Source organism: Dendrobates tinctorius, unplaced genomic scaffold (assembly GCF_039654945.1).
Source record: "Dendrobates tinctorius isolate UK_male_01 unplaced genomic scaffold, ASM3965494v1 ptg000098l, whole genome shotgun sequence".
NCBI classification, from domain to species: domain Eukaryota; kingdom Metazoa; phylum Chordata; class Amphibia; order Anura; family Dendrobatidae; genus Dendrobates; species Dendrobates tinctorius.
This window is the reverse complement of record NW_027361766.1, coordinates 18676127-18700410: the sequence shown is the minus strand read 5'-3', so window position 1 is coordinate 18700410 and position 24284 is coordinate 18676127. Positions and strand designations below refer to the sequence as shown.

Sequence of the window (24284 nt, the reverse complement as noted above, 5' to 3'; positions counted from 1 at the left end):
TTTTCTGTATTTCACTTACAGGGAACAACCCTTAGGAAGTCATGAATACATCCAGCAATGTAGAAAGTTCGACACTGATGTCCGGCTTCAGCTGATGAAGAAAGTGACTGTGCGGGGAGATCTTGCAAGAACAGTAAGCTGATGGGGTTAAATTAATCTTTTTCATCCCTGTATCAGTTAACACCCATTTACAACCCGGAGATTGCCCACTGAGCTTTTCCATTGGAACACATTCCTTTAAATTAAAGTGGTTGTTGCAGTGAGCAACAGTGGGACTCTCATATGGGACGTTTATGGCATGTCTTATTGTTTTGTCCCAGCCAGATGGAAACACTCTTTCAACTTTGTTAAAAGCGAGTGTCATAGTTTTTAAGTTTGAAAGTAGACTTAAGTCCCAGAGGAAGTTGTGGGCTAGAAGTTGTGAGGGATGGGCGCTGGGGAGGCTGATGGTTCAGTGTAAATGGTTGTTTCTGTCATTAGTGTTCCGAATTCCCAAATGTCTGTACATCCATGATTGTTGGCACATGGTACTGTAGTAATGACTGTCAAAAGGTTTCGTTTCCTGAATCGTTAGCTTTGGCGACATCCAGAATTTCATGGTGGTTTATATGATGTTTGTAAATGAATCTCAGACACGTGTATAACAATTGCTTTTATTATGTCTAAGCTGCATAAATCTAACCTTGAAAAAAGAAATGGAGTCATAAGACAATTCTCCACACTTAAATCTGGGTGCAGCAATCAATTAATTAATTGAGACTCACTTATACAATAACCGTTTTCCTCCTCCAGGCCAGTGATGTCCAGAGTCCATCTACTCTTAACCTTCATATTCACCTCCAGGAGAGACCTGTCAAACAGACCATCACCAGGTATGAGATCGAAAACATGGCACACCCCTTCTACAGGAACCAGAGAGATGTTTTCAATCATTTTTAGGCATATATGAAATGAGATTATATTAATGATTTATTCCATCCTAGGCTTATAAATCAGTGGTGACCGGTGTTTAGTGTTACCGTAGGGCTCTGCTTATTGTTTCCTTTGGTGTGAGAACTTCTAGGTTTCCATCACAGGATCTATCTACGCAGCTAATATGTTTTTTCCTTCTCAGACAGGCTCTGTCTCTGCTCTTCGACACATTCCAAAATGAGGTGGATGAATTTGTTGCATCCGAGGTTTGTACGTCTTCACTTTCTTCTAACACAACTTCATCCTTAGTATTTTGTGTTTAAGAATTTTGAGGAACATAGAGACAGAGCATTCTGAGTCCCTAATAATTCTGTTATATGTCTAGATGTTCATTGCAGATATTCGAGAGACCTGTCAGTCTAGGGGAGCAGGGTTGGGAGAAGCCACCTGGGACTTGCTTCAGTCTAGGTCATCTGAGGAGAACCAAGTAGGAGTAATCCAGCACCAAAAAATATATAAAAGTCAGATTCTTTAAAGATAGATTAGTGCATTAAAAAGAGAAAAAAGGGGCACCAAAAGTAGTAAGCGTACGTGTTTCGGACTTACTCGTAGGTATTTTTTTGATGCTGGATTACTCCTTTGGATCCATCTCTTCTTGTTTGTCTGGAATATATCCGAGTACCATTACTGTAATTATATGGCCATTGCCTTCGATTTGCAGTCAGCAGATGTTTTCAACCTTTTTCCCTAGTCATCAGAGACAGGATCTCACTAAAAACGTACTGATAGGTTTATGTGGAATTTACTGTGGGATCCCCAATGGAGGCAGTGTCCGATGTGAGTGAGGATAATCTCTGTGTTACCTTGGAGAATAAGTTTGCGCGTAATAATTGAATAAAAGATCTAAAAATAAAATATCACTACAATGTTAAAGGGGTTGTTCATTTTTGGGGACCATTTTTTTTTTTTTAATTTAAATGCATGTATTTGGGGCTAGAAATATTTTTTGCAGTTGGGTTTTATGATAAATGTTGCACCGCTCGGCTTTTACTGGCTCTTTCTTTTCAATTTTGATGTGGTCTGTGGTCATAAAACAGCTGAGAGCAGGTCAGAAAAGACTGCTAACAGTTTAAAACGCACCGTGAGACCGTCAAAATGTATTCACTCATTCTGTAACCAGCAAATAAAACAAACACAGACTATGAAAGGGAAACACTGCAATTCTTTAAATCCCAATTGTAAAATTGATTTGTAGCCCCAAATACACAAAAAAAAGAAAGTCCCCAATGGTGGAGAACCCTTTTTCACTCATACACAATATGCTGTATATGATTAATAAAAGGCTACATAAAAACGTTGCCCTGTCTGAATCACCACATCATGGGCACAGCACTTCTGCCAATTCTTCAGGACTGTAACTTTGGTCGTACTTTCCATGTCTTATTTTCTCACTTTTTTTTTACTTTATAGTCTGATTACCATTTACGAGCAGAAAGAGTGGTACAGTCTGTGAAAGCGATCTGCAATGCTTTAGCCTCTGTGGAGACCCCAGAAATTAGCATTGCCCTCAACCAGCTTCCTCCTTGCCCATCCAGAGTCCAGATCAAAACCAATAAGGTACAGAATACCAAATCTACATATAAGAATTTATTTAAAGGGTTTTCCAACAAAAAAAAGGTTCATTTTAATCAATAGATCCATGAATAATAATAATTTCCACAATTGGATGCGATTAAATAAAATGTTCCTGTGCTGAGATAATCTTATAAATGAGCCCCTGCTGTGTACTGTGTAATGACCGTGTCTGACCGTACAGGAACATGGTCTGATCATACCACAGCTCATGGGCAGGGGAGAAACAAAAGAGAGTAGACAGACAGAACATGAGTTCGCAGCTAGTTCTTTTATTCTTTTTGTGAGGTAAATCATTTCCTGCCTATTTTTAAACAATATTATACTTCAAAGAAAGTATTAGCTGTGAGCCTGTGCTGTCCTGTCTGTATACTCTTTTGCTTCCTCCCCTGCCCAGGGGCTGTGGTATGATCAGACCATGTTCCTGTACGGTCAGACACAGCCATTACACAGTACACAGCAGGGGCACATTTATAAGATTATCTTGGCACAGGGACATCTTATTTAATCACATCCAATTGTGGATCTTATTATTATTCCAAGATCTATTGATTAAAATGAACGTTTGTTTGTGGTAAAATCCCTTTAACGCTGTCTAGATCTTGAATTTAGAGATTTTGTAATGGAGACTCTCCTGTGGTTGCAGCCAGACCATGACCTTTTGTCATTTTACTAATTCAGGTAACAGACCATATTCGGTATAGATTCTCAGCTAGGAACTTGCTGGCATTATGGGTTACTAATTGTATTTTTTTTTTTTTTTTATTGTGGTTGCTTCATAAAAATATTTTTATATTTGTTCAATTTTTTTCCTTTTTGCAGGACCCCAACTTTCTGGCCAAAAAAGAGAACAGAGGTAATTAGTCTATGCTATGCTCTTTTCCACTTGTAGTAGTCATTTTTTTTGCTATCAAACAGGCCCAATTGTCAATAATGTGTGTAAGGCTACTTTCACACATCAGTTTTTTGCCGTCAGGCAGGATCCGGCTATTTTTAGAAAAAACGGATCCGGCATAAATTTTGGAGAACTGTAGAAACGGATCCGTTTTTTTGCTGGATCCGTCTAGCAGGTTATATCTGTTCCTGGGGGCTGGCCAATTGGATCTGAGCATGCGCAGACTTAAAAAAACCGGATCCGGTGGCTGGATCCGTCTTTTTCTGGATCCGGCGCATTCCGGCGCCCATAGACTTTCATTGTAGCAAAAAGCTGGAAGCGCCGGATCCGGCGCTTCCGGCTTTTTCGCCGGAGACAAAAAACGTTACAGTAGCCATTTTTTCCAGACGCCGGAATGAGACAAGTGGCCGGATCCGGCAAAAAACGGATGAAACGCAATGCCATCCAGCACGATCCGGCGCTAATGCAAGTCAATGGGGAAAAACTGGATCCGGCATTGCATTTTGCCGGATCCGGTTTTACAAAAAAAAGCCGGATCGCGCCTGAAGGCAAAAAACTGATGTGTGAAAGAGGCCTTATAGCCTAAAAAAATAGGAATGTGAACTATGTTTTAAAAGGCTTGAATAGAAATGAAAAAATGGCTGCATTCTAACACATAGGGTTCTGGTCACATCTGTGTTGTGGTTTTCCTTAGAATTGCCTGGTTTGTCTTCTCACGGCACCAGATACAAAGGATCCCAGCGACTTATAAGGCTCTGCTGAAGTCTCCATCATTGTCCTGCCGTACACCACGTAGTCTGTGGCACAGATGAGAACGTTGTCTTACATACTTTTTCATCCCAGATGAGAATTGAATCTTTGTCAAATCTGAGTGCCAAGCCCAGTTTAGAGTGCAGGCGTTACTCTCAGAACTTGTCCCTTGGGTTAACCTCTTTTGATCAGATGGCCCATCTTCTTAGCCTATCCATGGCTTATAGGCTGCAGTGCTAGGGTTTGGGATTTATGTTCAACCAAGGGCATCACCTTTGTAAAGTTTCTATGTTCTTCTTCCTATGTTTTTCCATGGAGTACGTCTTTAACCACTAAACCATCTATGACCACCGGGGAAGCATGCATTTACCCATTCGTTACCATAGAACACCACGGGAAGTCAATATTAGTTTGAATTTTGTTTCATATTTTTCTGTTACCAAAATTAGGATGCAAACTTTTGAAAAATATGGAGTTATCCTTAAGGGATTCAGGCACTAGGCTCTTGCTATGTAAGAGCACTATAATGTAGACACAGAGACCCTGATTGCAGTGATGTGTCACTTACTTAGCTTGTTTCATTACAATTAGTGTATCATCAGCAGGAGATTATCCCTACATGACAACTGGCCTGGTGCATTCTAGTCCAACCATGCTCCCAGCACTGATTGTTAAATCTCTGTCACTATACACAGAAACCTGTGGTGTGAATGGGGTTATACACAGCTCAAAAAATGAGCTCTGCTAGATCTCCAGCAGAAATAACTGTGACTCCATCATAACTGCTGCACCCAGAAAGTACACTAGGTGATACAGCGCAGGAATCAGGATCTGTGTCCCTATCTCACGCTACTGTCAGATTACTCAGCAGAAACCTGCTGACAGATTCCATTTAAGGGGGTCCTCCCCCATAGCACAGTTTTGTTTTTTAAAAAAACAACTGTATCTAACTTACCCTCAGCAGGTCCTGCACTGCATCTCCGCCACTGCTCTTCATGTCTGTTATTGTCTGCAGCGCTGACGTCACATCAACAACGCTGCAGTCAATAAGTGAACTCCTTGGCTCTGCCCAAGTTGATGGTACTGGCCTCTCGTAGCCGCTGAGCTCAGTTATTGTTTGCGATCTTATCAACATGGCATCAGCACTGCAGACAGTAACAGACACCAGGAGCAGTGGCGGTGATTTATCACTGGACCTGGGGAGGGTGAGTTTCCAAAGCCAGAAAACCATGTTAAGCTAACGGCCCCTTAAGGAGGAAAACATCTCTTCGACCTCGTACTCTTTCACATAACATGTTGTCCCGACCTGTATCTGGATTTAATGTATATAATTAAAGTTCAAGGAGTGATTATTAGAGGTTATTGTTAAGCAATAATATAATTATTAGCCTGCAGTTCTCCAATGATGGACAGTAATTATTTAACTTTTCCATGCTAACCTCTTTGATGAAGAAATCCCCATAATCCATGTCTTGGAAGCGGCATGCCTCGTATATATTTCTCTTAAGCATCACAGCCTTGTTTTACGTAAGCTGAGTTTATTGCTGTGTCAGTCCTGTTTGGTGTACACTATAAAATGCTGTCTGGCTTTACTGTTAATTTTAATGTGTATACTTAATGAGACTCATACATCAAAAGTGACCAGAATATCATGAGAGCAATCACTATTCTTAAAGTCCTTTTCTTGACTGCAGACACCAGGTTATTTTTCAACTTGTTATGCCAACTACTAGTGAGGAGCGAGCGTAGTTGGATAAGGTGTTATCTGAGCATGCTCGGGTGCAAACCAAGCGTCTTCTTCGTGCCCGAAAATATATCCGAGTCCCCACGGCTGCATGTCTCACAGCTTTTCAACAGACGCAACACATGAAGGGATTGACTGTTTGTTAGGCAATCCCTGTATTTGTGTTGTGGCTGTCAAACAACTGCGAGACATGCAGCCACGGGGACTCGGCCATATTTTTCGAGCACACGAGCATGCTCGGATAACACCTCATCTGAGCACGTTGACTAACTACCTAAAGGGAAGCTGTCAGCAAGCTTTCTTCCCCAAAACTATTTATAAGCACGTGTAGCTATTTCAAAGACAAGTCCAGCAATATGTTTACATGGCCAAGAAAAATTAGTGTGTTGAATTAATATGCAAATGAGGCGGAATAGCTATTTGTAGATCTGAATTCTGTGTCACTCCAGCTCTATTCACTGCCCAGCACTGCCTACTCCTTCTTGACCAGGCACATTTAAAGTGACTATGGTGTCACTTCTACTATCACACTGAATGCGATTAACTACTATACTGCAGTCTGTTACTGATGAAGGCCAGTGAGGCCGAAACGTCTATTATTTTCTGGCTGCATTAAAAAATCCAAAAAAATATTCTAGAAGTTGAGTGCCAAATTTTCTTTATTACTCCTGCTTGATTGACAGTCACTGTGCTGTGCGACATCAAGCAAAGGAGCCATTGGTCAAGCAGGAGGAGGGTGCTGGGGGAGGAATAGAGCTGGAGTGACAGAGGCTTCAGATCTACCATGCTCTTTAATACTCATTTGCATATCAGTTCAAGCTCTGATTTCTCAGGAACGGACTGGCCATGAATAGGTATTGCTGAACTTTTCTTTGAAATACCGTAGTTACACGTGCATACATGAATAGTTTGGGCTGTGAAATCCTGCTGACAGATTGCCTTTAAAAAACAGAATAAAGACTGCATTCTCCTGGTGTATTCCCAGGGAACGTTTGTTGCATTTGTATTTTCCCGCTCCATGTGATTTTATTATCAAACTACCTACAAAAAAAACAATACTAATTAGTAAGATTCAATAAGAAAATAATCCTGGACATCATCAAGCAATTACATGCAGAGAAAGGCCGATTAAGTATATTTCCTACAAGGACACAGAGTTATGAATCTCCAAATATGAAAAAAGTATACATTTTATTGCGGTAATACAACATTTAAAAATGCCAATAAGGAGTGATGGATAAATGAAACAAAGGAGTAAAATATAAAACTACCATACTTTTTTTTTATACTATTATATTTTGCTCTTTTGTTTCTTTTGCTTATCATTCTTATTGGAGTTTATATTTTTATATTTGGTACTAATAAAATTTATAATTTTTTTATATTTGGAAATTCATGATTGTCTCTTTGTAGGAAATACGGAAAACTGATTGGATAAAATTACTAAAAAGTAATTCCCTATTATACAGGCTACAACTATATAATAGTCAGATCTATATGATTTGTGTGAAGTCTGATTAATGATGCGAAAAATATCCCATGGGCAGACAAAGACAGAAGAAGACCCCTCTGCAAGAAGGCTCTTTGCAGTCCAGGAGCTCATCATAAATGTCATAGTCAAAAATTTTTAAATCTATAAAGACATCTATGGAGAGGGCACATATCATCCTCACATTGAACATATGGGATTAATTATAACAGGTGAAGTGCTCTAGAACTAACAATTCAACCTCATTGAAGTAGGACTTCCTGCCATGAACAGGTAATTACAACAAGGGATCTGCTGAGAACCAGCCACCGAGTCTGGGATTCATATACTCAGAGGCAGAGAAGTACAGGGGCTTCCTCTGTTCAAATGAATTATCTCAGACACTCTGGAGCCAGTGGTCAGTGATGAATTTTGGAGTTTGCATCAATCCAATATTTATGGGAGATATATATTTGGCGAAGTAGGCCGAACGCCTCCTACTTAATATCGGGAAGATGGATGATGCTATCCATGCCATGTTTCATCTCTGTAGAGTTAAAATCATGATGGGAAACATGACAATAATATCTTCCACCTGGGACTTCCAGGGGTGAAGATATCCTGAAAGTTGCAGATCTCATAATCGTTGCAAGACACAGCACTTCCCACGACCAGCCACTCATATGAGTTCACCAAGGGGAGGTATGTGGGTGTAACCTTGATCTAATAAAAATCAGAGTTTGGGTTTTGTCTTTTGTCATTTCTGGAAGACATAGCTTGCTGTGGTTCTGTCCATTGATCTGCGGAGTGCTTCCATCTACTAAGCTCTGAGCCATTTCTGTAACACAGTTTTAACACTTTTTTTTTGTTCTCCCTTTTATTTTATGTGATTGTATATACTGTACTGTTTTCTTCCCATATTGTAACTTATCTGTATATTTTATCATATGTTGGAATCGGAAGTGTATATACCATACACTCACTGTGAGTTCCCCAATAACTGGCCTGGTAGGAAAAACAGCTGCGGCCTCGTCCATCACTTGTCAGTCAATTGCGTAATTGTCCGTCCTGACTAGTAGAGGCAGCGGAGTTGTGTCCCCTGACAATAAAGTACAATTCTACCTGCTTTGGAAGTAGTAGTGGGCCCCCTTAACTTTTGGACTCCTGTGTAGCTGCACAGGTTGCACCAATGATATGTCTGCCCCTGCAATAACCACTGCAATATTTCAGTTAAAGATACATTTTTACAACACAGTGGAAATTATTCAGATGTATCATCAGATAGGATCAGCTCCTTACGCTGGCATGGAGAAATGGAGACCGCACACTGAGCCATGTACCTACTGCAGGGAATAAAATCAGAACAAAATGGGCCTCTTCTGACTTGGTGACAAATCTCCTTTAAAAAAAAAATTCTGATAATAAACTTTAATATGTTATCTTAAAGTTTTGCATTGTGCATGTGAATTATGGAAAGTGCACTTTTTTTTTTTTTTTACAGAAAAAGTGGTGGAGAGTCTTACAGCCGCCATCCTGGATCTGGTTCATCTGTATTGCAGCACGTTCAATGCCGATTTCCAGACGGCACTTCATGCTGAACGCAAACTAAGTATGACCCAAGCGTCCTCACTCCTTACAAGTCCACTAGCCTTCACAGTGTATGCAGCGCATCGCATCCCTATTTCTTGGGCCACCAGGTGAGATACACGCAGTGGCTAATCAAAATTGTGGTTCAGCTCCACAGGTTGTAGGACATGTTCAGCAGCAGGTGCTCCACAGAATCACCAGGTAATGAACTAGATGCAGATGGAGTATCCTGTCCTTACAGGGTCATCTTTCCAAGGGAATCTCATGTCCGTGGGTGAAATGTATAAAAGATAAGGAAAAATACTAATTTTCTATATAACTATAAGGGCACAAGGATTGTCTACATTTTGAGGTCCTTACCACTTGTAAAAATAGATGATAGCTGTGGCCTAGCACATATTTTCCATCAGGCTATGTGCACACGTAGTTTTAGGTCCTGCAGATTTTTCCGTGCGGATTTGGAAAAATCCGCAGGTAAATTCTCAGGTCAAAAGACCTGCGGTTTACCTACGGATTAGCCTGCGGTTTCACACCTCTACAATGGAGCAGGCGTGAAACCGCTTTGGATTCCGCACAAAGAATTGACATGCTGCTGATTTAAACCCGCAGCAAATCCGCAGCATGTGCACAGCGTTTTCCAGTTTACCATTGAAAATAATGGTACTGTACAACGCACCTAAATCTGCTGCGGACCCGCAGAGCCTGAAACGCTACAGATCCGCAGCAGAATCCGCAACGTGTGCACATAGCCTAAGGGTCCAGAATTAGAAGCTGTGCCTCTGTGTTACTAGTAGCACTAAGATTTTTTTTATCTAGCCTGACCACATACTGTATAAAATAATATGCATATATAGGGATATATAATAATAATAATAATTATTATTGTTTTCATTTTCTTTTGCTGTTTTTTTGTTTTCATTTTTTATATTTAGCTGAGTTTTTTCACTACCTTTCTATTATTGCATACTACAAATCAGTCTGGTATTTTATATGCACATGCAGTATGTGCTCCCATGTAAAGTCTGAGTGCAATGTGAATGAGCTGCCTGCACGCTACATGGGAGCTGACATTGTAAATTCAGACCATGTAATGCATCATTTGACTTTGAGCCACTGGCTGCAGGGGGTTGATGAAGATGGTGGATGTTACCAGTCCCTCCCCTCTTTCTCGGCCTTTCTGTCTCCTGATCATGAGTGCCATGGGATGAATAGTTAGCAGTTAATTCAGCCGCTCCCCCTGCTCACAGCTGTGCTGGAATTCTCTGCTCTTGTCCCATAGCTTCCTCATTCTCTCAGCCTCTCCCTCCTCTCTGCTTTCCACCCCCTCCCTGCTCACTGCAGTGACAGATGGTCAGTTTCAGGCTTTGCTCTTCTTGTCCTAGGCAAGAAGTGGGTGGAGGGGATCCCCTTTGTTTAAAGGTGCTTTTCATTCTTTCTGTTATGCCATGGGAAGAGGAGGAGATTAGAGGAGGTGTAGAAATAGGGGAGAGCATGACCTTTGGTATTTTTCTCTACACCCTCACCCCTCCCTTAATAAATCTGTTAAAACTTGCCTTGCGAATTTCTTTGGAAAGGGTGGAGATGGAGGCTTGCAGCTGGGCACTGGCTCCACTTGTTCCTCTACCATAGCCCATGTGCCCCCTCTTACCTCCTCTCCAGTCTGTTTATATTTATTCCCATGGTCTCCTCCCCCATGCCTCAGTTATACCAGGTTCCTGACATCTTTCTCATAGTGTTTTTTTTTGTCTATTTTTATTTGCCTACAAACCTTCCGGTTTGTCTCGCTTGGCTACTTTCTCGCTTTGCTTTTCTATTTTGTCTTCCCACACTTTCCACAACTATTCTATAAATTGCTTGCACATACGCAGCATCGCTTAGAGTGTCAAGGAATGTCCAACTTGAAGTAGAGCTTCATGCAGACTTTAAATTCCAGTGAACAGTGCATGTAATGTAACATTAAAGGGTCTGGGGTTAAATAAAATGATGACCTATCAGCACATGTCTAACATCAGGCGCCCCTGCTGATCAGCCGATATCTGCTTCATATACCAGGTCCCCCTCTTTGCGTAGCTTCCCCTTCTTATTAGCTAACTGACCAAGTATAGCTGTTTATCTCCAGAACAGATTTCGGCTTAACAGTGGGGATGCAGGGTGTTAGACCCCCACTGATCTCATATTGATGTTCTATTCTAAGGGCCCCTTCACACATAGCAACGCACCAGCGATCCCGACAACGATATTACTTTGTCAGGTACGCTGGTCTGTCGCTACATGATCGCTGGTGAGCTGCCAAACAGGCAGCTTCACCAGCGATCAGCACCAGCGACACGTGGGTAACAAGCGATGCACATCGCTTAGTTACCTACTGTGTAACTTAGTTACCAGCGCGCTGGTGCAGGGAGCTGGTAACTAAGGTACACATCGGGTTTGTAAGCAGCGCGCAGCACTTAGAAACCCGATGTGTACCTTGGTTACCAGCTTCCTGCACCAGCGCGCTGGTAACTAAGGTACACAGTAGGTAACTAAGCGCTGCTTATAAACCTGACGTTTACCTTAGTTACCAGCGCTCTGATCGCTGGTCTCCCGCCTGTCACACGCAGCGATGTGTGCTGGCCAGCGGGAGACCAGTGATCAAAAAAATGTCCTGGCCATTCCAGGACGATCAACGATAACCGGCAGGAGGCCGGTCGCTGGTCAGTGTCACACACCGCGATCTCGCTGATGAGATCGCTGTTGCGTCACAAAACTTGTGACTCAGCAGCAATCTCGCTAGCAATCTCGCTATGTGTGACGGGGGCTTAAGAACTGGTCATCAATTGTTTAGTCCTGGATAAAAGTTTCCAATTGTAGAGGTCCGCCAAAGAAGATATAGAGAGGTAAAGATGATAGTGCTGGGTTTTAGTTTGTGCCAACTATATCAGTGATACAGTAACATAGTTACAAAAAGTGTATAAGTGGCATTATAATCCGGGCCTAGATGTCTAAGAGGACCTGGTGTTATAGTGGTTATGTGAGTGGAGGGCTCTGTTACAATGCCACTATACACCTCTGAATTGATGAGTTACCATGGACATCCTTTCAATGGCTTTTAGAATAAAGATCAGTCTTTATACAGAACACTGCTTAATTTATCATTGTCTATTTACCATGTGGAGCATTTGTAAGGTAGGTGAAACAAATGTCCAGGCTCCTGTATTAAAAAGTTGTCTAACTGGACATTTTATTTGAATCAATCCTGTAGCTGAATCCTATTTAGGACATGGCCTTTGCACATGCTGGACTTTCTTGGTTGCCAGAAAGCCTTCTTCACAGCAATTAAACCCTTGTTTTTGATGATCTGATAAGTGGTTGATTTAAAGACAATCTTACAAGCAGCAATGTCCTTGCCTGTAAATCTATTTTCATTAACAGCAATGATGACTGCACATGTTTTGTTAGAAGTTGAATTGTAAAGCGCTGCGGAATATGTTGGCACTATATAAATAAAGATTATTGTTGTTGTTGTTGTTATTATTATTATGGTAGAATGGTTAATAGAAGAAAATAATAATTTAAGTCACTAAATCCCTATTAAAGCAACCAGACTGCTCTTATAATTCAGTTGGCATGACAAAGTGATATTAGCTGCTTTGTCCTTGTTAACGCTTTCTTCCAAGCTAACGAGAAAATCACTGCAATGATATAAGCAGATCATTTTGTGGCAGAGTTTAAATTCAGCGGAAATGGGGTTATTGAGTTGAAGTTAATTTTCATGGCAAGGTATGATTTTGATGATTTTGCAATTCATCTGATCTACCCTTATAACATTTGGTCTAATGATGAGGCAGCACGTGAAATGTGTGTCAGGTGCTGGACAGTGTGTTGTTTGGCATACATGGTTCATGGTTGTCATGGGCTTTGCTTTGAAGGTCAAAAGGCTTATGGGTTATGTTTGCATTTATTTATGAATTGATTTTTGGCTCGATCTATGTAGTTTATGAATTTAGATTATTTATACTTATTTATTGTGCAGAAATTGACCCTGTTACTTGTTACCGTCATATCATTTACGACTTCATGTTGCTTCATTGTGCTGATTACATTTAACTATTTTTTAAACTATTTATACTAGGGTTTTATGCGTGTTGTGTAATTTTGTAGGGTTTCATTAGCTTTTCTTGGGACTCTTGTTGCTTTCCATTAATAGTATGTTACTACAGTTAATGAGGCTTTTTGATTCTTTTTTTTTTTTTGATAATCACTATTGATAACAATTACAGAGTTAATGCCAATGGCTATAAAAAGCAGCACACTTTGTGGAAACCCAAATTTCTGGCAGTCTCAAGAAGACTTTTGTCTTTGACTATACACATATATAATCACTGTTGTGGTGTATGCATTGTTCAGTAACCGTATTTTATTAATTCTCTATAACATTTAATGTTCTAGACATGCGCAACTTACTCTTCTAATTCTGACAACTACAAGAAACCTTATGATCCAGGAAATAAAAATACGGATGTCTAAGACTTGTACACTGTATTGTGTGAGTGAAAATGATGTGGAAAATATGGAACTTGTGTATTAGGACTTTATATATTGTGACAACTGTTCAATTATTTGCTATGTACTGGGAATCTTACAAATTCTGGTAAATTTGGCAAGAGGAACACAGAGTCCTAATATTTGTATGTTCTCTCCTTCCAGTTATGAAGATTTCTATGTGTCCTGCTCTCTGAGTCATGGAGGGAAGGAACTGTGCAGTCCCCTACAAACGCGCAAGATTCATGTATATAAGTACTTGTTTCATCTCATCGTTTGGGACCAGATGTAAGCACTTTGAATTTTCTTTCAATTGCAAGTGTTTTCATTATGCTGCCATCTGTGCCAAGGACATACCGAAATCACGCAATGGTTTTAATGCTGTAAGAGATACATTATTGCGTCTATAGATGTATATGTTTATTCAATGTATATATCGAGAATTCAGCACTTACGAAAGAGTTGTGTACCCGAAAGGTTGTAGGGCCAAATACCATTGCTGATTTCATTGCAGAGCTTGTGTGGTTATGCCACCCTTTACACCATTTACCCTACTGGTGTGATATGGACGGAAAGTTCACTGTAAATGCTTGTACTTTTATCCTTAAAGGGAATCTGTAAGGAAGTCAACCCTCCCAAGTCAAGTCGTCTATATGGGCATGTAGGTCATAGGAATATAAATAAATTAATTCTTTGATATATGTGATCTAATGTCTTTTTTCTAGAGAATTCCACATTTTTATTAATACCTTATGTAAATTGAATGTTAATGGGCTATGGGCCACATCTAGATCTTTCCTGAGAATCTACCTCCAGAGCTTATTTTAAATGAAAGGGGGCATTACTAGTGTGGGACACGTAATGACTGACATCTACATCTTGATCTACATGTCTCACACTGCTAATTTTCTCTTTCATTTAAAATGCTGCTCTGGAGGCAGATTTTTGGGGAGCTCTATGTCCAGCATATAGATCTTAACAGCTTATTTACATATAAAGAAAAATGTCTTATTCTTGGGAATACGTAATCAGATCGCAGATATAATTTTATTCAATTTTCTGTGACCTACATGCCTATGGCTTATATATAGATGGGTTGATCCTACTGGCAGAATCCTTTTAAGGCACAGGAAATGGAAATGCAAAATACACAGTCACATATACATTCTTATAAGTAAAAACATACTTTTACCCATTTTACTAGGGTGCAAAGACACAATGGTAAGTCAGCGTAGATATATATTACGCTTAAAGCTGTGCCGATGGCCAAAGATCTGAACAATGCAAACCACAGTTTGTTCCGGCAATTCTTGCTTTTCCTGAGAGTCGTACAGCAGTCAGCATATCTAGTATTATTTCTTCTAGGGTTCCTCAGTTTGAGAACTGATTATTTTTCTTGCATACTAGAAATACATAGACCTGACTTGCTGTGCTTTCTTATACTATAATGCTTTCGCTGATCGTAATCTTGTCCTGTAGAAGTGCCTGGGCTGCACCTTTGTTTTCTGCACCCCACAGGGCTTAAATCTCAGCTGTGCTCCCAAAATAGCTGTCAGGATTTGACTCTGTCCTTGCCCTATTCCCTCCCTGTCCTGTAAGAAGCAACTGAAAGCTTATGGAAAACAGATAAAATTAGAAAGAGCCCGATGGCCTCCTAGCAGCTCTGTGAGACAGGCCGAGAAGACAAGGAGACAGGAAAAGACCGAGAAACAGGGAGATACGGCGGATGTAAAATCCCACAGGATATAAAAGCTTTAAAGTCCGGATTAGTTATCTGTTATGGGCGACAGAAGTAACCGGTATCACCATCTGGGGTTCTGCGTGGCTGCTGAGAACTCTTGGCTTCTTCCTCATAACCAAGAACGGTCCCTAATCTGAAACCTTTTTTTGAGCCGGACCTGATGTAACCTTGCGATTGAGTTAAAGGGATCACAAGATATGAGAATTCCCAGTGCTTCCCACGGCTTTAGATCTGATTGCTAACAAGGTTAACCCTACTGGGCCTGGCATTGGGAGGGCAGCCAGTCAGCAGGAAGGTAATGGCACAGCGCGTAGTAATTGAGCGTCTGGAATAAATTGGGAAATTATGGGTGCACATATGTTCCTGCAGAGATCTGGAGCGCTTTGGAAAAGTACTTTACTAGTAGTAGAGGGCACGGTGAATCATCTTAATGACTTATCAGGCTTTCTTGTTCGTCTGGTATGTCATAATTGTTTAGTGAACACAGACTTTATTTTCATCCATTGCTTTGTCTATAACCATTTTGTTTTGGTATTTGACTTTAGTTGAGTAGTAGATAAAATATGCTTCTGTTCTTCTACTTGTCTAGTGGCAATCACAATGCCCTTTGTTTGAAGAACATAGGAAGACGTGCACTAGACATATTATAGATGGCCTTGCATATATGGTAGTTTAGTATTTGCAGAGGCAACATGTGAAGATTAGGATTGACAGCTGTGTGTGATTTTTTGTTTTTGTTTTAATCACATTTTTACAATGTGTTCCCCTAAAGGACAGAAAATACATTTGGGAGACTGGATATTTTCCGTATAATTTGAGATTCTCCGGGATTATGAGGCTTTCTGTGATCATAAACATCATGACCATAACATAATGTGCCTATTATTGTGATTCCTATTTGTCAGTAATGCACCCCACCTGTGATGCTGTAAAAAAAAATAAATAAATAAAAGGCTGCTAATGACCAGTGCACAAAGGTTTGCTGTGGCTTAAGGGATCAATGGATATTGTTCACCATCTACAGTAGTGTAAATGTCTAATCATGAGTAAAACGTGAATGATTCCATTACAATGCATACAAATGCACCACTAATAGTCACTTCTGCCGGTGGAAAACCACACACCCATCTATATATGCTAAATAATAAATATAGTAAGAAAATTATAGATGACCACCGTATTGCAAAAAAATAGATAATGATTGAGTAAAATCTCCTAGTATATAATTACACAGTTATGAAAGGATGAACACAGATGCGTTAGCATTGATCGTATGGCCAAAACAAGACATTTCTTGGATGATGACATAGGACCTTGTAAGATGAGCCCACACAGTGAGGAAAATAAGTATTTGAGACACTGCTAATTTTGCAAGTTTTCCCACCTACAAAGAATGGAGAGGTCTGTAATTTTTATCATTGGTACACTTCAACTGTGAGAGACAGAATAAAAAAAAAAAAAATCACATTGATGATTTTTACATAATTAATTTTATTGCATGAAATAAGTATTTGATACAATAGAAAAACAGAACTTAATATATTGTACAGAAAACCTTTGTTTGCAATTACAGAGGTCAGACGTCTCCTGTAGTTCTTGACCAATTTTGCACACACTGCAGCAGGGATTTTGGCCCACTACTCCATACGGATCTTCTCCAGGGATTTCAGGTTTTGGGGCTGTCGCTGGGCAACATGGAGTTTCAGCTCCCTCCAAAGATTTTCTATTGGGTTCAGATCTGGAGACTGGCTAGGCCACTCCAGGACCTTGAAATGCTTCTTACGGATCCACTTCTTAGTTGCCCTGGCTGTGTGTTTCGGGTCATTGTTATGCTGGAAGACCCAGCCACGACCCATCTTCAGTGCCCTTGCTGAAAGAAGGAGCTTGTTGGTCAAAATGTTGCGAAACGTGACCCCATCCATCCTCCCTTCAATATGTTGCAGTGATCCGGTCACGTTTACAAAAAAGCACCCCCAAAGGGTATGTGCACACGCTGCGGATTCTGCTGCCGATCCGCAGCGGATTTGGCCATGCGAATCCACAGCAGTTTCTGCTGCATTGCACGTTACCATTAAAATCAATGAAAAACAAAAAACGCTGTGCACATGCTGCAGAATTTTCCGCGGTTTCAAATCCGCAGCATGTCAATTCTTTGTGCGGAATCCGCAGCGGTTTTACACCTGCTCCATTGTACAGGTGTCAAACCGCAGGCTAATACCCAGATAAACCGCAGGTCTTTTGACCTGTGGATTTACCTGCGGATTTTACAAAATCCGCAGCCCAATCTGCAGCATGTGCACTCACCCAAAGTATGATGTTTGCCCCACCATGCTTCACATTTGGGACAATGGCGAGTGGAGTAGATACCTTAAAGTTCTATTTTGGTCTTCTCTGACCACATGACCTTCTTCCATGCCTCCTCTGAATCATCCAGATGGTCATTGGCAAACTTCAAACAGGCCTAAACATGTACTGGTGTGAGTAGGGGGACCTGCAGGATTTTAGTTCATGACAGGGTAGTGTGTTACTAACAGTAATGTTTGAAACTGTGGGCCCAGCTCTTTCCAGGTCATTACAGACCTTTCCATTCTTTGTAGGTGGGAAAAGTATCAAATACTTATTTTCCCCACTGTAGTTAGTATGATAGACAACTCGCCATTCATCAGGAAGATAAATGTATATACACCAGGGTATGTAATCTTCCTGATGCAATTTAAGAGCCTTTGAGTCACATTTGCAGGCACCAAAATTCAGTGCTTGAGATTAAGCTCAAAATATCACGGTTTTGTTGCTAAAAAGAAGAAAGTGAGAAGTTTGCAATGAGGCTGAGTGAGCGCAGATCATCATGGTGTCTTTTATGTATGCACAGTTATCGTTGTCCACTGTGATCCATTCATTCTCCTGGAGAAGGTCCTGATCCTACTGCACCATTATAGAGATCCTAATATTCATCCAGGCAGCTGAAATATAGTGTATCCTGAACAGTAGTGAAAAGTTAGGTAGTAAATATATCTATAGTTATATATTAGTGCATATAATACTTTGTGGCCCTTCTCATCATCCAGTCCTGAGCATATGATGCCTAGGACCGCTCCACATCTGCTTGCACATGAGATAACACATGGCTGTGGTTTCGCTCTACTCGTACATTTATAAAGCTGCTTAATGATCTGCTAGAAATACAATTACTATTACATTTATGGCTTTCATGTGTTCTGTGTGTTTCCTTCCTGGCTTCAATGAAGTCCACATGTCTGTGTTACTACATCAGTGCTACAAATTGAATTGTGTAGACACACGGGAAACATTTGTTTAGATTTATGTGCGGAATCAGTCACCAGAAGTGCTGGTATCTATGGAAAAAGCGGAACGATGTTTACATTAATGTAGGAAAAGAGGCAATTTATGATGATTTCTGAATGAAGACGATTGCTGACTTACTACGATGTACTGTGTATCACATTGGAGAGATCTGTCGCCTGTTTATTTTCAGACACCTGTGCTTTACCTGCCTTTTATTTTCCTTTCCAGGATCTGTTTTCCTGTCCAGATAAACCACCTGCCACGAGAGACTCTTCTAACAATTACACTGCATGCGGTGCCAGTCCCCCCTCCAGGGAGCTCCTCCGAAGCCAGCAAGCAGCGACGAAACCCTCAGCCGCTGGGTTGGGTCACCACTCCCCTGTTCAATTTCAGGCAGTACGTTCTTAGCATTATACTTCTTTTAAGCATTCACATTCCTCCAAATTCTTTGATCTAGTTTCCCTAAGACGTTACCTCAGTTTCACTTGAATGACTAATATCACTATATTAATTAAGTGAAATGACTAATTACATGAAGGGTGATCCAAGGGAATAATGACTGGCAAATATTAACGGGGTCATCCAAGTATTTCAGTTCCATTTCTATAAGGGCCCACCTAAAAAATTGCCATTCAGCTGGATTCCAAGAAATGTTTAATTCGCCACCAACGAAACATATGGTGCTTATTGATATCAATAGTCTGTCCATGTAAGGCCCTCTTCACACGTCTGTGTTTCATATATGTGTTAAATCCATATTTTTCATGGACACCACACATACCCATTATAATCTATGGTTTGCATAGACTGTGTGTCTGTGCAATCCAACCGGAGACATGGTCGTTTCTTACCAGCATCATGGCTGTCAAGGGCCAATACAAGTCCATGGGTCCCTGTAAAACACGCCCAGCACACAGCTAGCATCCATGTGTCATCCATGTGATGTCCCTGTGCTGTACGTGTTTAACATTGCAAAGCAAAGGAGAATCTTTGGAATTGATTTACCGTAAGCCATAAAGGAATAAAATGGATGGCACAGTGATCCAAAACACTGATGACGTTGGTACCGTTTTTTTCCTGTACCTGTATCATAAGGACATATAGATAATGCATAGATAGGATACTCCTCCCAGTTGTTCTCCACTCGGGAATGATAGTTCTTAAATAAATGAGTCCTCATCCTTTCCATTAAAGGTGTTGTCCAGATTTGAGAGCAAGTCTGTGGGCACTCTGTGACCTCAGACTTCTGAATTATGAGAGCGCACAATGTGCAGTCTGTTTCGATTTCCAGGTATTGCCAGAGTGAGCGAGCGGTCACATGACGACAAGTTTGAGATTTGCATACATGTGGCCACATGCCACATAGTCATATCTGGCTTTTCTCAATAAAAGTGAATTGAGAGAATACGAAAGCATCTAGTCGGCACGTGACTGCATGTATGCAAATCTCATTTGTGGTCATTTGACCACTGGCTCACACCAGCAATACCAGGGAATCAAGAACATGAGCGTGTCTCATGCTGCTACAAATCAGAATTCTGCAGTCACACGGCCTTTTCACTCAAACCTGGACAATCCCTTTAACTTTGGATGCCTTTATTGGGTATTTTGCAAAGTTGTTTCAAAATCAGACAAAAAAACCTGTAAATAAGAGTAATAGTGGGGTATCTAGGAGGGATCTGGCTGCTCCGAGGAGGTCCTATAGACCCAGGCACTAACTGGGTTGTTGAAATTCAACATGGGACGATCACACTTGTGTATCACTTATTATTGAGGCTTAATAGATTTTGGGGTTACTTCACAATTTATCCATCAACAATTATATTTTATAAATCCTACTAAAGATGGTTACCTCTGTGACTGTCGATCCATATGGCCAACACTCTGCTGCTCTTGAGCTTCCTAGGCGTACAATACAGTTACAGTGGGGCAAAAAAGTATTTAGTCAGTCAGCAATAGTGCAAGTTCCACCACTTAAAAAGATGAGAGGCGTCTGTAATTTACATCATAGGTAGACCTCAACTATGGGAGACAAACTGAGAAAAAAAATCCAGAAAATCACATTGTCTGTTTTTTTTTCATTTTATTTGCATATTATGGTGGAAAATAAGTATTTAGTCAGAAACAAAATTTCATCTCAATACTTTGTGATATATCCTTTGTTGGCAATGACAGAGGTCAAACGTTTTCTGTAAGTCTTCACAAGGTTGCCACACACTGTTGTTGGTATGTTGGCCCATTCCTCCATGCAGATCTCCTCTAGAGCAGTGATGTTTTTGGCTTTTCGCTTGGCAACACGGACTTTCAACTCCCTCCAAAGGTTTTCTATAGGGTTGAGATCTGGAGACTGGCTAGGCCACTCCAGGACCTTGAAATGCTTCTTACGAAGCCACTCCTTCGTTGCCCTGGCGGTGTGCTTTGGATCATTGTCATGTTGAAAGACCCAGCCACGTTTCATCTTCAATGCCCTTGCTGATGGAAGGAGGTTTGCACTCAAAATCTCACGATACATGGCCCCATTCATTCTTTCATGTACCTGGATCAGTCGTCCTGGCCCCTTTGCAGAGAAACAGCCCCAAAGCATGATGTTTCCACCACCATGCTTTACAGTAGGTATGGTGTTTGATGGATGCAACTCAGTATTCTTTTTCCTCCAAACACGACAAGTTGTGTTTCTACCAAACAGTTCCAGTTTGGTTTCATCAGACCATAGGACATTCTCCCAAAACTCCTCTGGATCATCCAAATGCTCTCTAGCAAACTTCAGACGGGCCCGGACATGTACAGGCTTAAGCAGTGGGACACGTCTGGCACTGCAGGATCTGAGTCCATGGTGGCGTAGTGTGTTACTTATGGTAGGCCTTGTTACATTGGTCCCAGCTCTCTGCAGTTCATTCACTAGGTCCCCCCGCGTAGTTCTGGGATTTTTGCTCACCGTTCTTGTGATCATTCTGACCCCACGGGGTGGGATTTTGCGTGGAGCACCAGATCGAGGGAGATTATCAGTGGTCTTGTATGTCTTCCATTTTCTAATTATTGCTCCCACAGTTGATTTCTTCACTCCAAGCTGGTTGGCTATTGCAGATTCAGTCTTCCCAGCCTGGTGCAGGGCTACAATTTTGTTTCTGGTGTCCTTTGACAGCTCTTTGGTCTTCACCATAGTGGAGTTTGGAGTCAGACTGTTTGAGGGTGTGCACAGGTGTCTTTTTATACTGATAACAAGTTTAAACAGGTGCCATTACTACAGGTAATGAGTGGAGGAAAGAGGAGACTCTTAAAGAAGAAGTTACAGGTCTGTGAGAGCCAGAAATCTTGTTTGCTTGTTTCTGACCAAATACTTATTTTCCACCATAATATGCAAATAAAATGAAAAAAAAACAGACAATGTGATTTTCTGGATTTTTTTTTCTCAGTTTGTCTCCCATAGTTGAGGTCTACCTATGATGTAAATTACAGACACCTCTCATCTTTTTAAGTGGTGGAACTTGCACTATTGCTGACTGACTAAATACTTTTTTGCCCCACTGTATATTCTGATTCACTAACACACATTATTTTTTCTTTCAATTTCTCTTTAGACTTTTAACCTGTGGTCGTCGTTTACTTGGTCTGTGGCCAACTACAAAACATGGTAGCGCTAGTTTCAGTACACCAAATGTGAACCAACCGGACAGCACCATTCTTCAGGTAAAACTGATAGTTGTGCAACCAAGGCGCTTAGTATCTGTACTGTCATTTTTGTTGTAAGTTATCTTTTACTGGACATTTTGATCTTCTTCTTCATAAAGTTAGAAAACTAACCCAAACATTCAGAACATCCGAAAGGTTTTGTTATGACAACTTTGTAAAAGTTCTAACCCGTTTACTTCTATCGTAAATAGTGTGGTCAACTAGACTGATTTCTGCATACACATGTTTTTCCAAACGACTCCTCAATTTGATCATAGTATACAGTCATGGCCAAAAGTATTGACACCCCTGCAATTCTGTCAGATAATATTCAGTTTCTTCCTAAAAATGATTGCAAACACAAATTCTTTGGTATTATTATCTTCATTTAATTTGTCTTAAATGAAAAAACACAAAAGAGAATGAAGCAAAAAGCAAAACATTGATCATTTCACACAAAACTCCAAAAATGGGCCGGACAAAAGTATCGGCACCCTCAGCCTAATACTTGGTTGCACAACCTTTAGCCAAAATAACTGCGACCAACCGCTTCCGGTAACCATCAATGAGTTTCTTACAATGCTCTGCTGGAATTTTAGACCATTCTTCTTTGGCAAACTACTCCAGGTCCCTGATATTTGAAGGGTGCCTTCTCCAAACTGCCATTTTTAGATCTCTCCACAGGTGTTCTATGGGATTCAGGTCTGGACTCATTGCTGGCCACCTTAGAAGTCTCCAGTGCTTTCTCTCAAACCATTTTCTAGTGCTTTTTGAAGTGTGTTTTGGGTTATTGTCCTGCTGGAAGACCCATGACCTCTAAGGTAGACCCAGCTTTCTCACACTGGGCCCTAAATTATGCTGCAAAATTTGTTGGTAGTCTTCTGACTTCATAATGCCATGCACACGGTCAAGCAGTCCAGTGCCAGAGGCAGCAAAGCAACCCCAAAACATCAGGGAACCTCCGCCATGTTTGACTGTAGGGACCGTGTATTTTTCTTTGAATGCCTCTTTTTTTCTCCTGTAAACTCTATGTTGATCCTTTTGCCCTAAAAGCTCTACTTTTGTCTCATCTGACCAAAGAACATTCTTCCAAAACGTTTTAGGCTTTTTCAGGTAAGTTTTGGCAAACTCCAGCCTGGCTTTTTTATGTCTCGGGGTAAGAAGTGGAGTCTTCCTGGGTCTCCTACCATACAGTCCCTTTTCATTCAGACGCCGACGGATAGTACTGGTTGACACTGTTGTACCCTCGGACTGCAGGGCAGCTTGAACTTGTTTGGATGTTAGTCGAGGTTCTTTATCCAACATCCGCACAATCTTGCGTTGAAATCTCTTGTCAATTTTTCTTTTCCGGCCACATCTAGGGAGGTTAGCCACAGTGCCATGGGCTTTAAACTTCTTGATGACACTGCGCACGGTAGACACAGGAACATTCAGGTCTTTGTAGATGGACTTGTAGCCTTGAGATTGCTCATGCTTCCTCACAATTTGGTTTCTCAAGTCCTCAGACAGTTCTTTGTTCTGCTTTCTTTTCTCCATGCTCAATGTGGTACACACAAGGACACAGGACAGAGGTTGAGTCAACTTTAATCCATGTCAGCTGGCTGCAAGTGTGATTTAGTTATTGCCAACACCTGTTAGGTGCCACAGGTAAGTTACAGGTGCTGTTAATTACACAAATTAGAGAAGCATCACATGATTTTTCGAACAGTGCCAATACTTTTGTCCACCCTCTTTTTTTATGTTTGGTGAGGAATTTTTCTCCAATTTGGCTTTAGGACAATTCTTTGTGTTTTTTTCATTTAAGACAAATTAAATGAAGATAATAATACCAAAGAATTTGTGTTTGCAATCATTTTCAGGAAGAAACTGAGTATTACATGACAGAATTGCAGGGGTGTCAATACTTTTTGGCCATGACTGTATCTATTAGAGAAGATCTGATTGGTTTCATGTGTAAATAACAAAAATTACAGAAGAAATGGTGGCACCGCTGCAAGGCTTCAAGAAAATGCCCACCTAGACAAAAACGCTTTAGAAATGGTTAAATTAGAAATAATACAGC

General features: G+C 40.8%; 1 protein-coding gene across 2 annotated transcripts in view; it reads left to right on the top strand.

Moving 5' to 3' along the window:
- Positions 1–24284, top strand: part of PIK3C2B (phosphatidylinositol-4-phosphate 3-kinase catalytic subunit type 2 beta) — a 133252-nt gene that overhangs the window by 50598 nt on the left and 58370 nt on the right. For both annotated transcript variants that reach the window (XM_073587167.1, XM_073587168.1), the window contains exons 6-14: positions 22–133; positions 793–872; positions 1115–1178; positions 2383–2529; positions 3367–3400; positions 8903–9098; positions 13675–13797; positions 18782–18949; positions 22132–22240. In XM_073587167.1, coding sequence (XP_073443268.1) covers positions 22–133; positions 793–872; positions 1115–1178; positions 2383–2529; positions 3367–3400; positions 8903–9098; positions 13675–13797; positions 18782–18949; positions 22132–22240 — 1033 coding nt within the window. The remainder of the gene's footprint in view (positions 1–21; positions 134–792; positions 873–1114; positions 1179–2382; positions 2530–3366; positions 3401–8902; positions 9099–13674; positions 13798–18781; positions 18950–22131; positions 22241–24284) is intronic.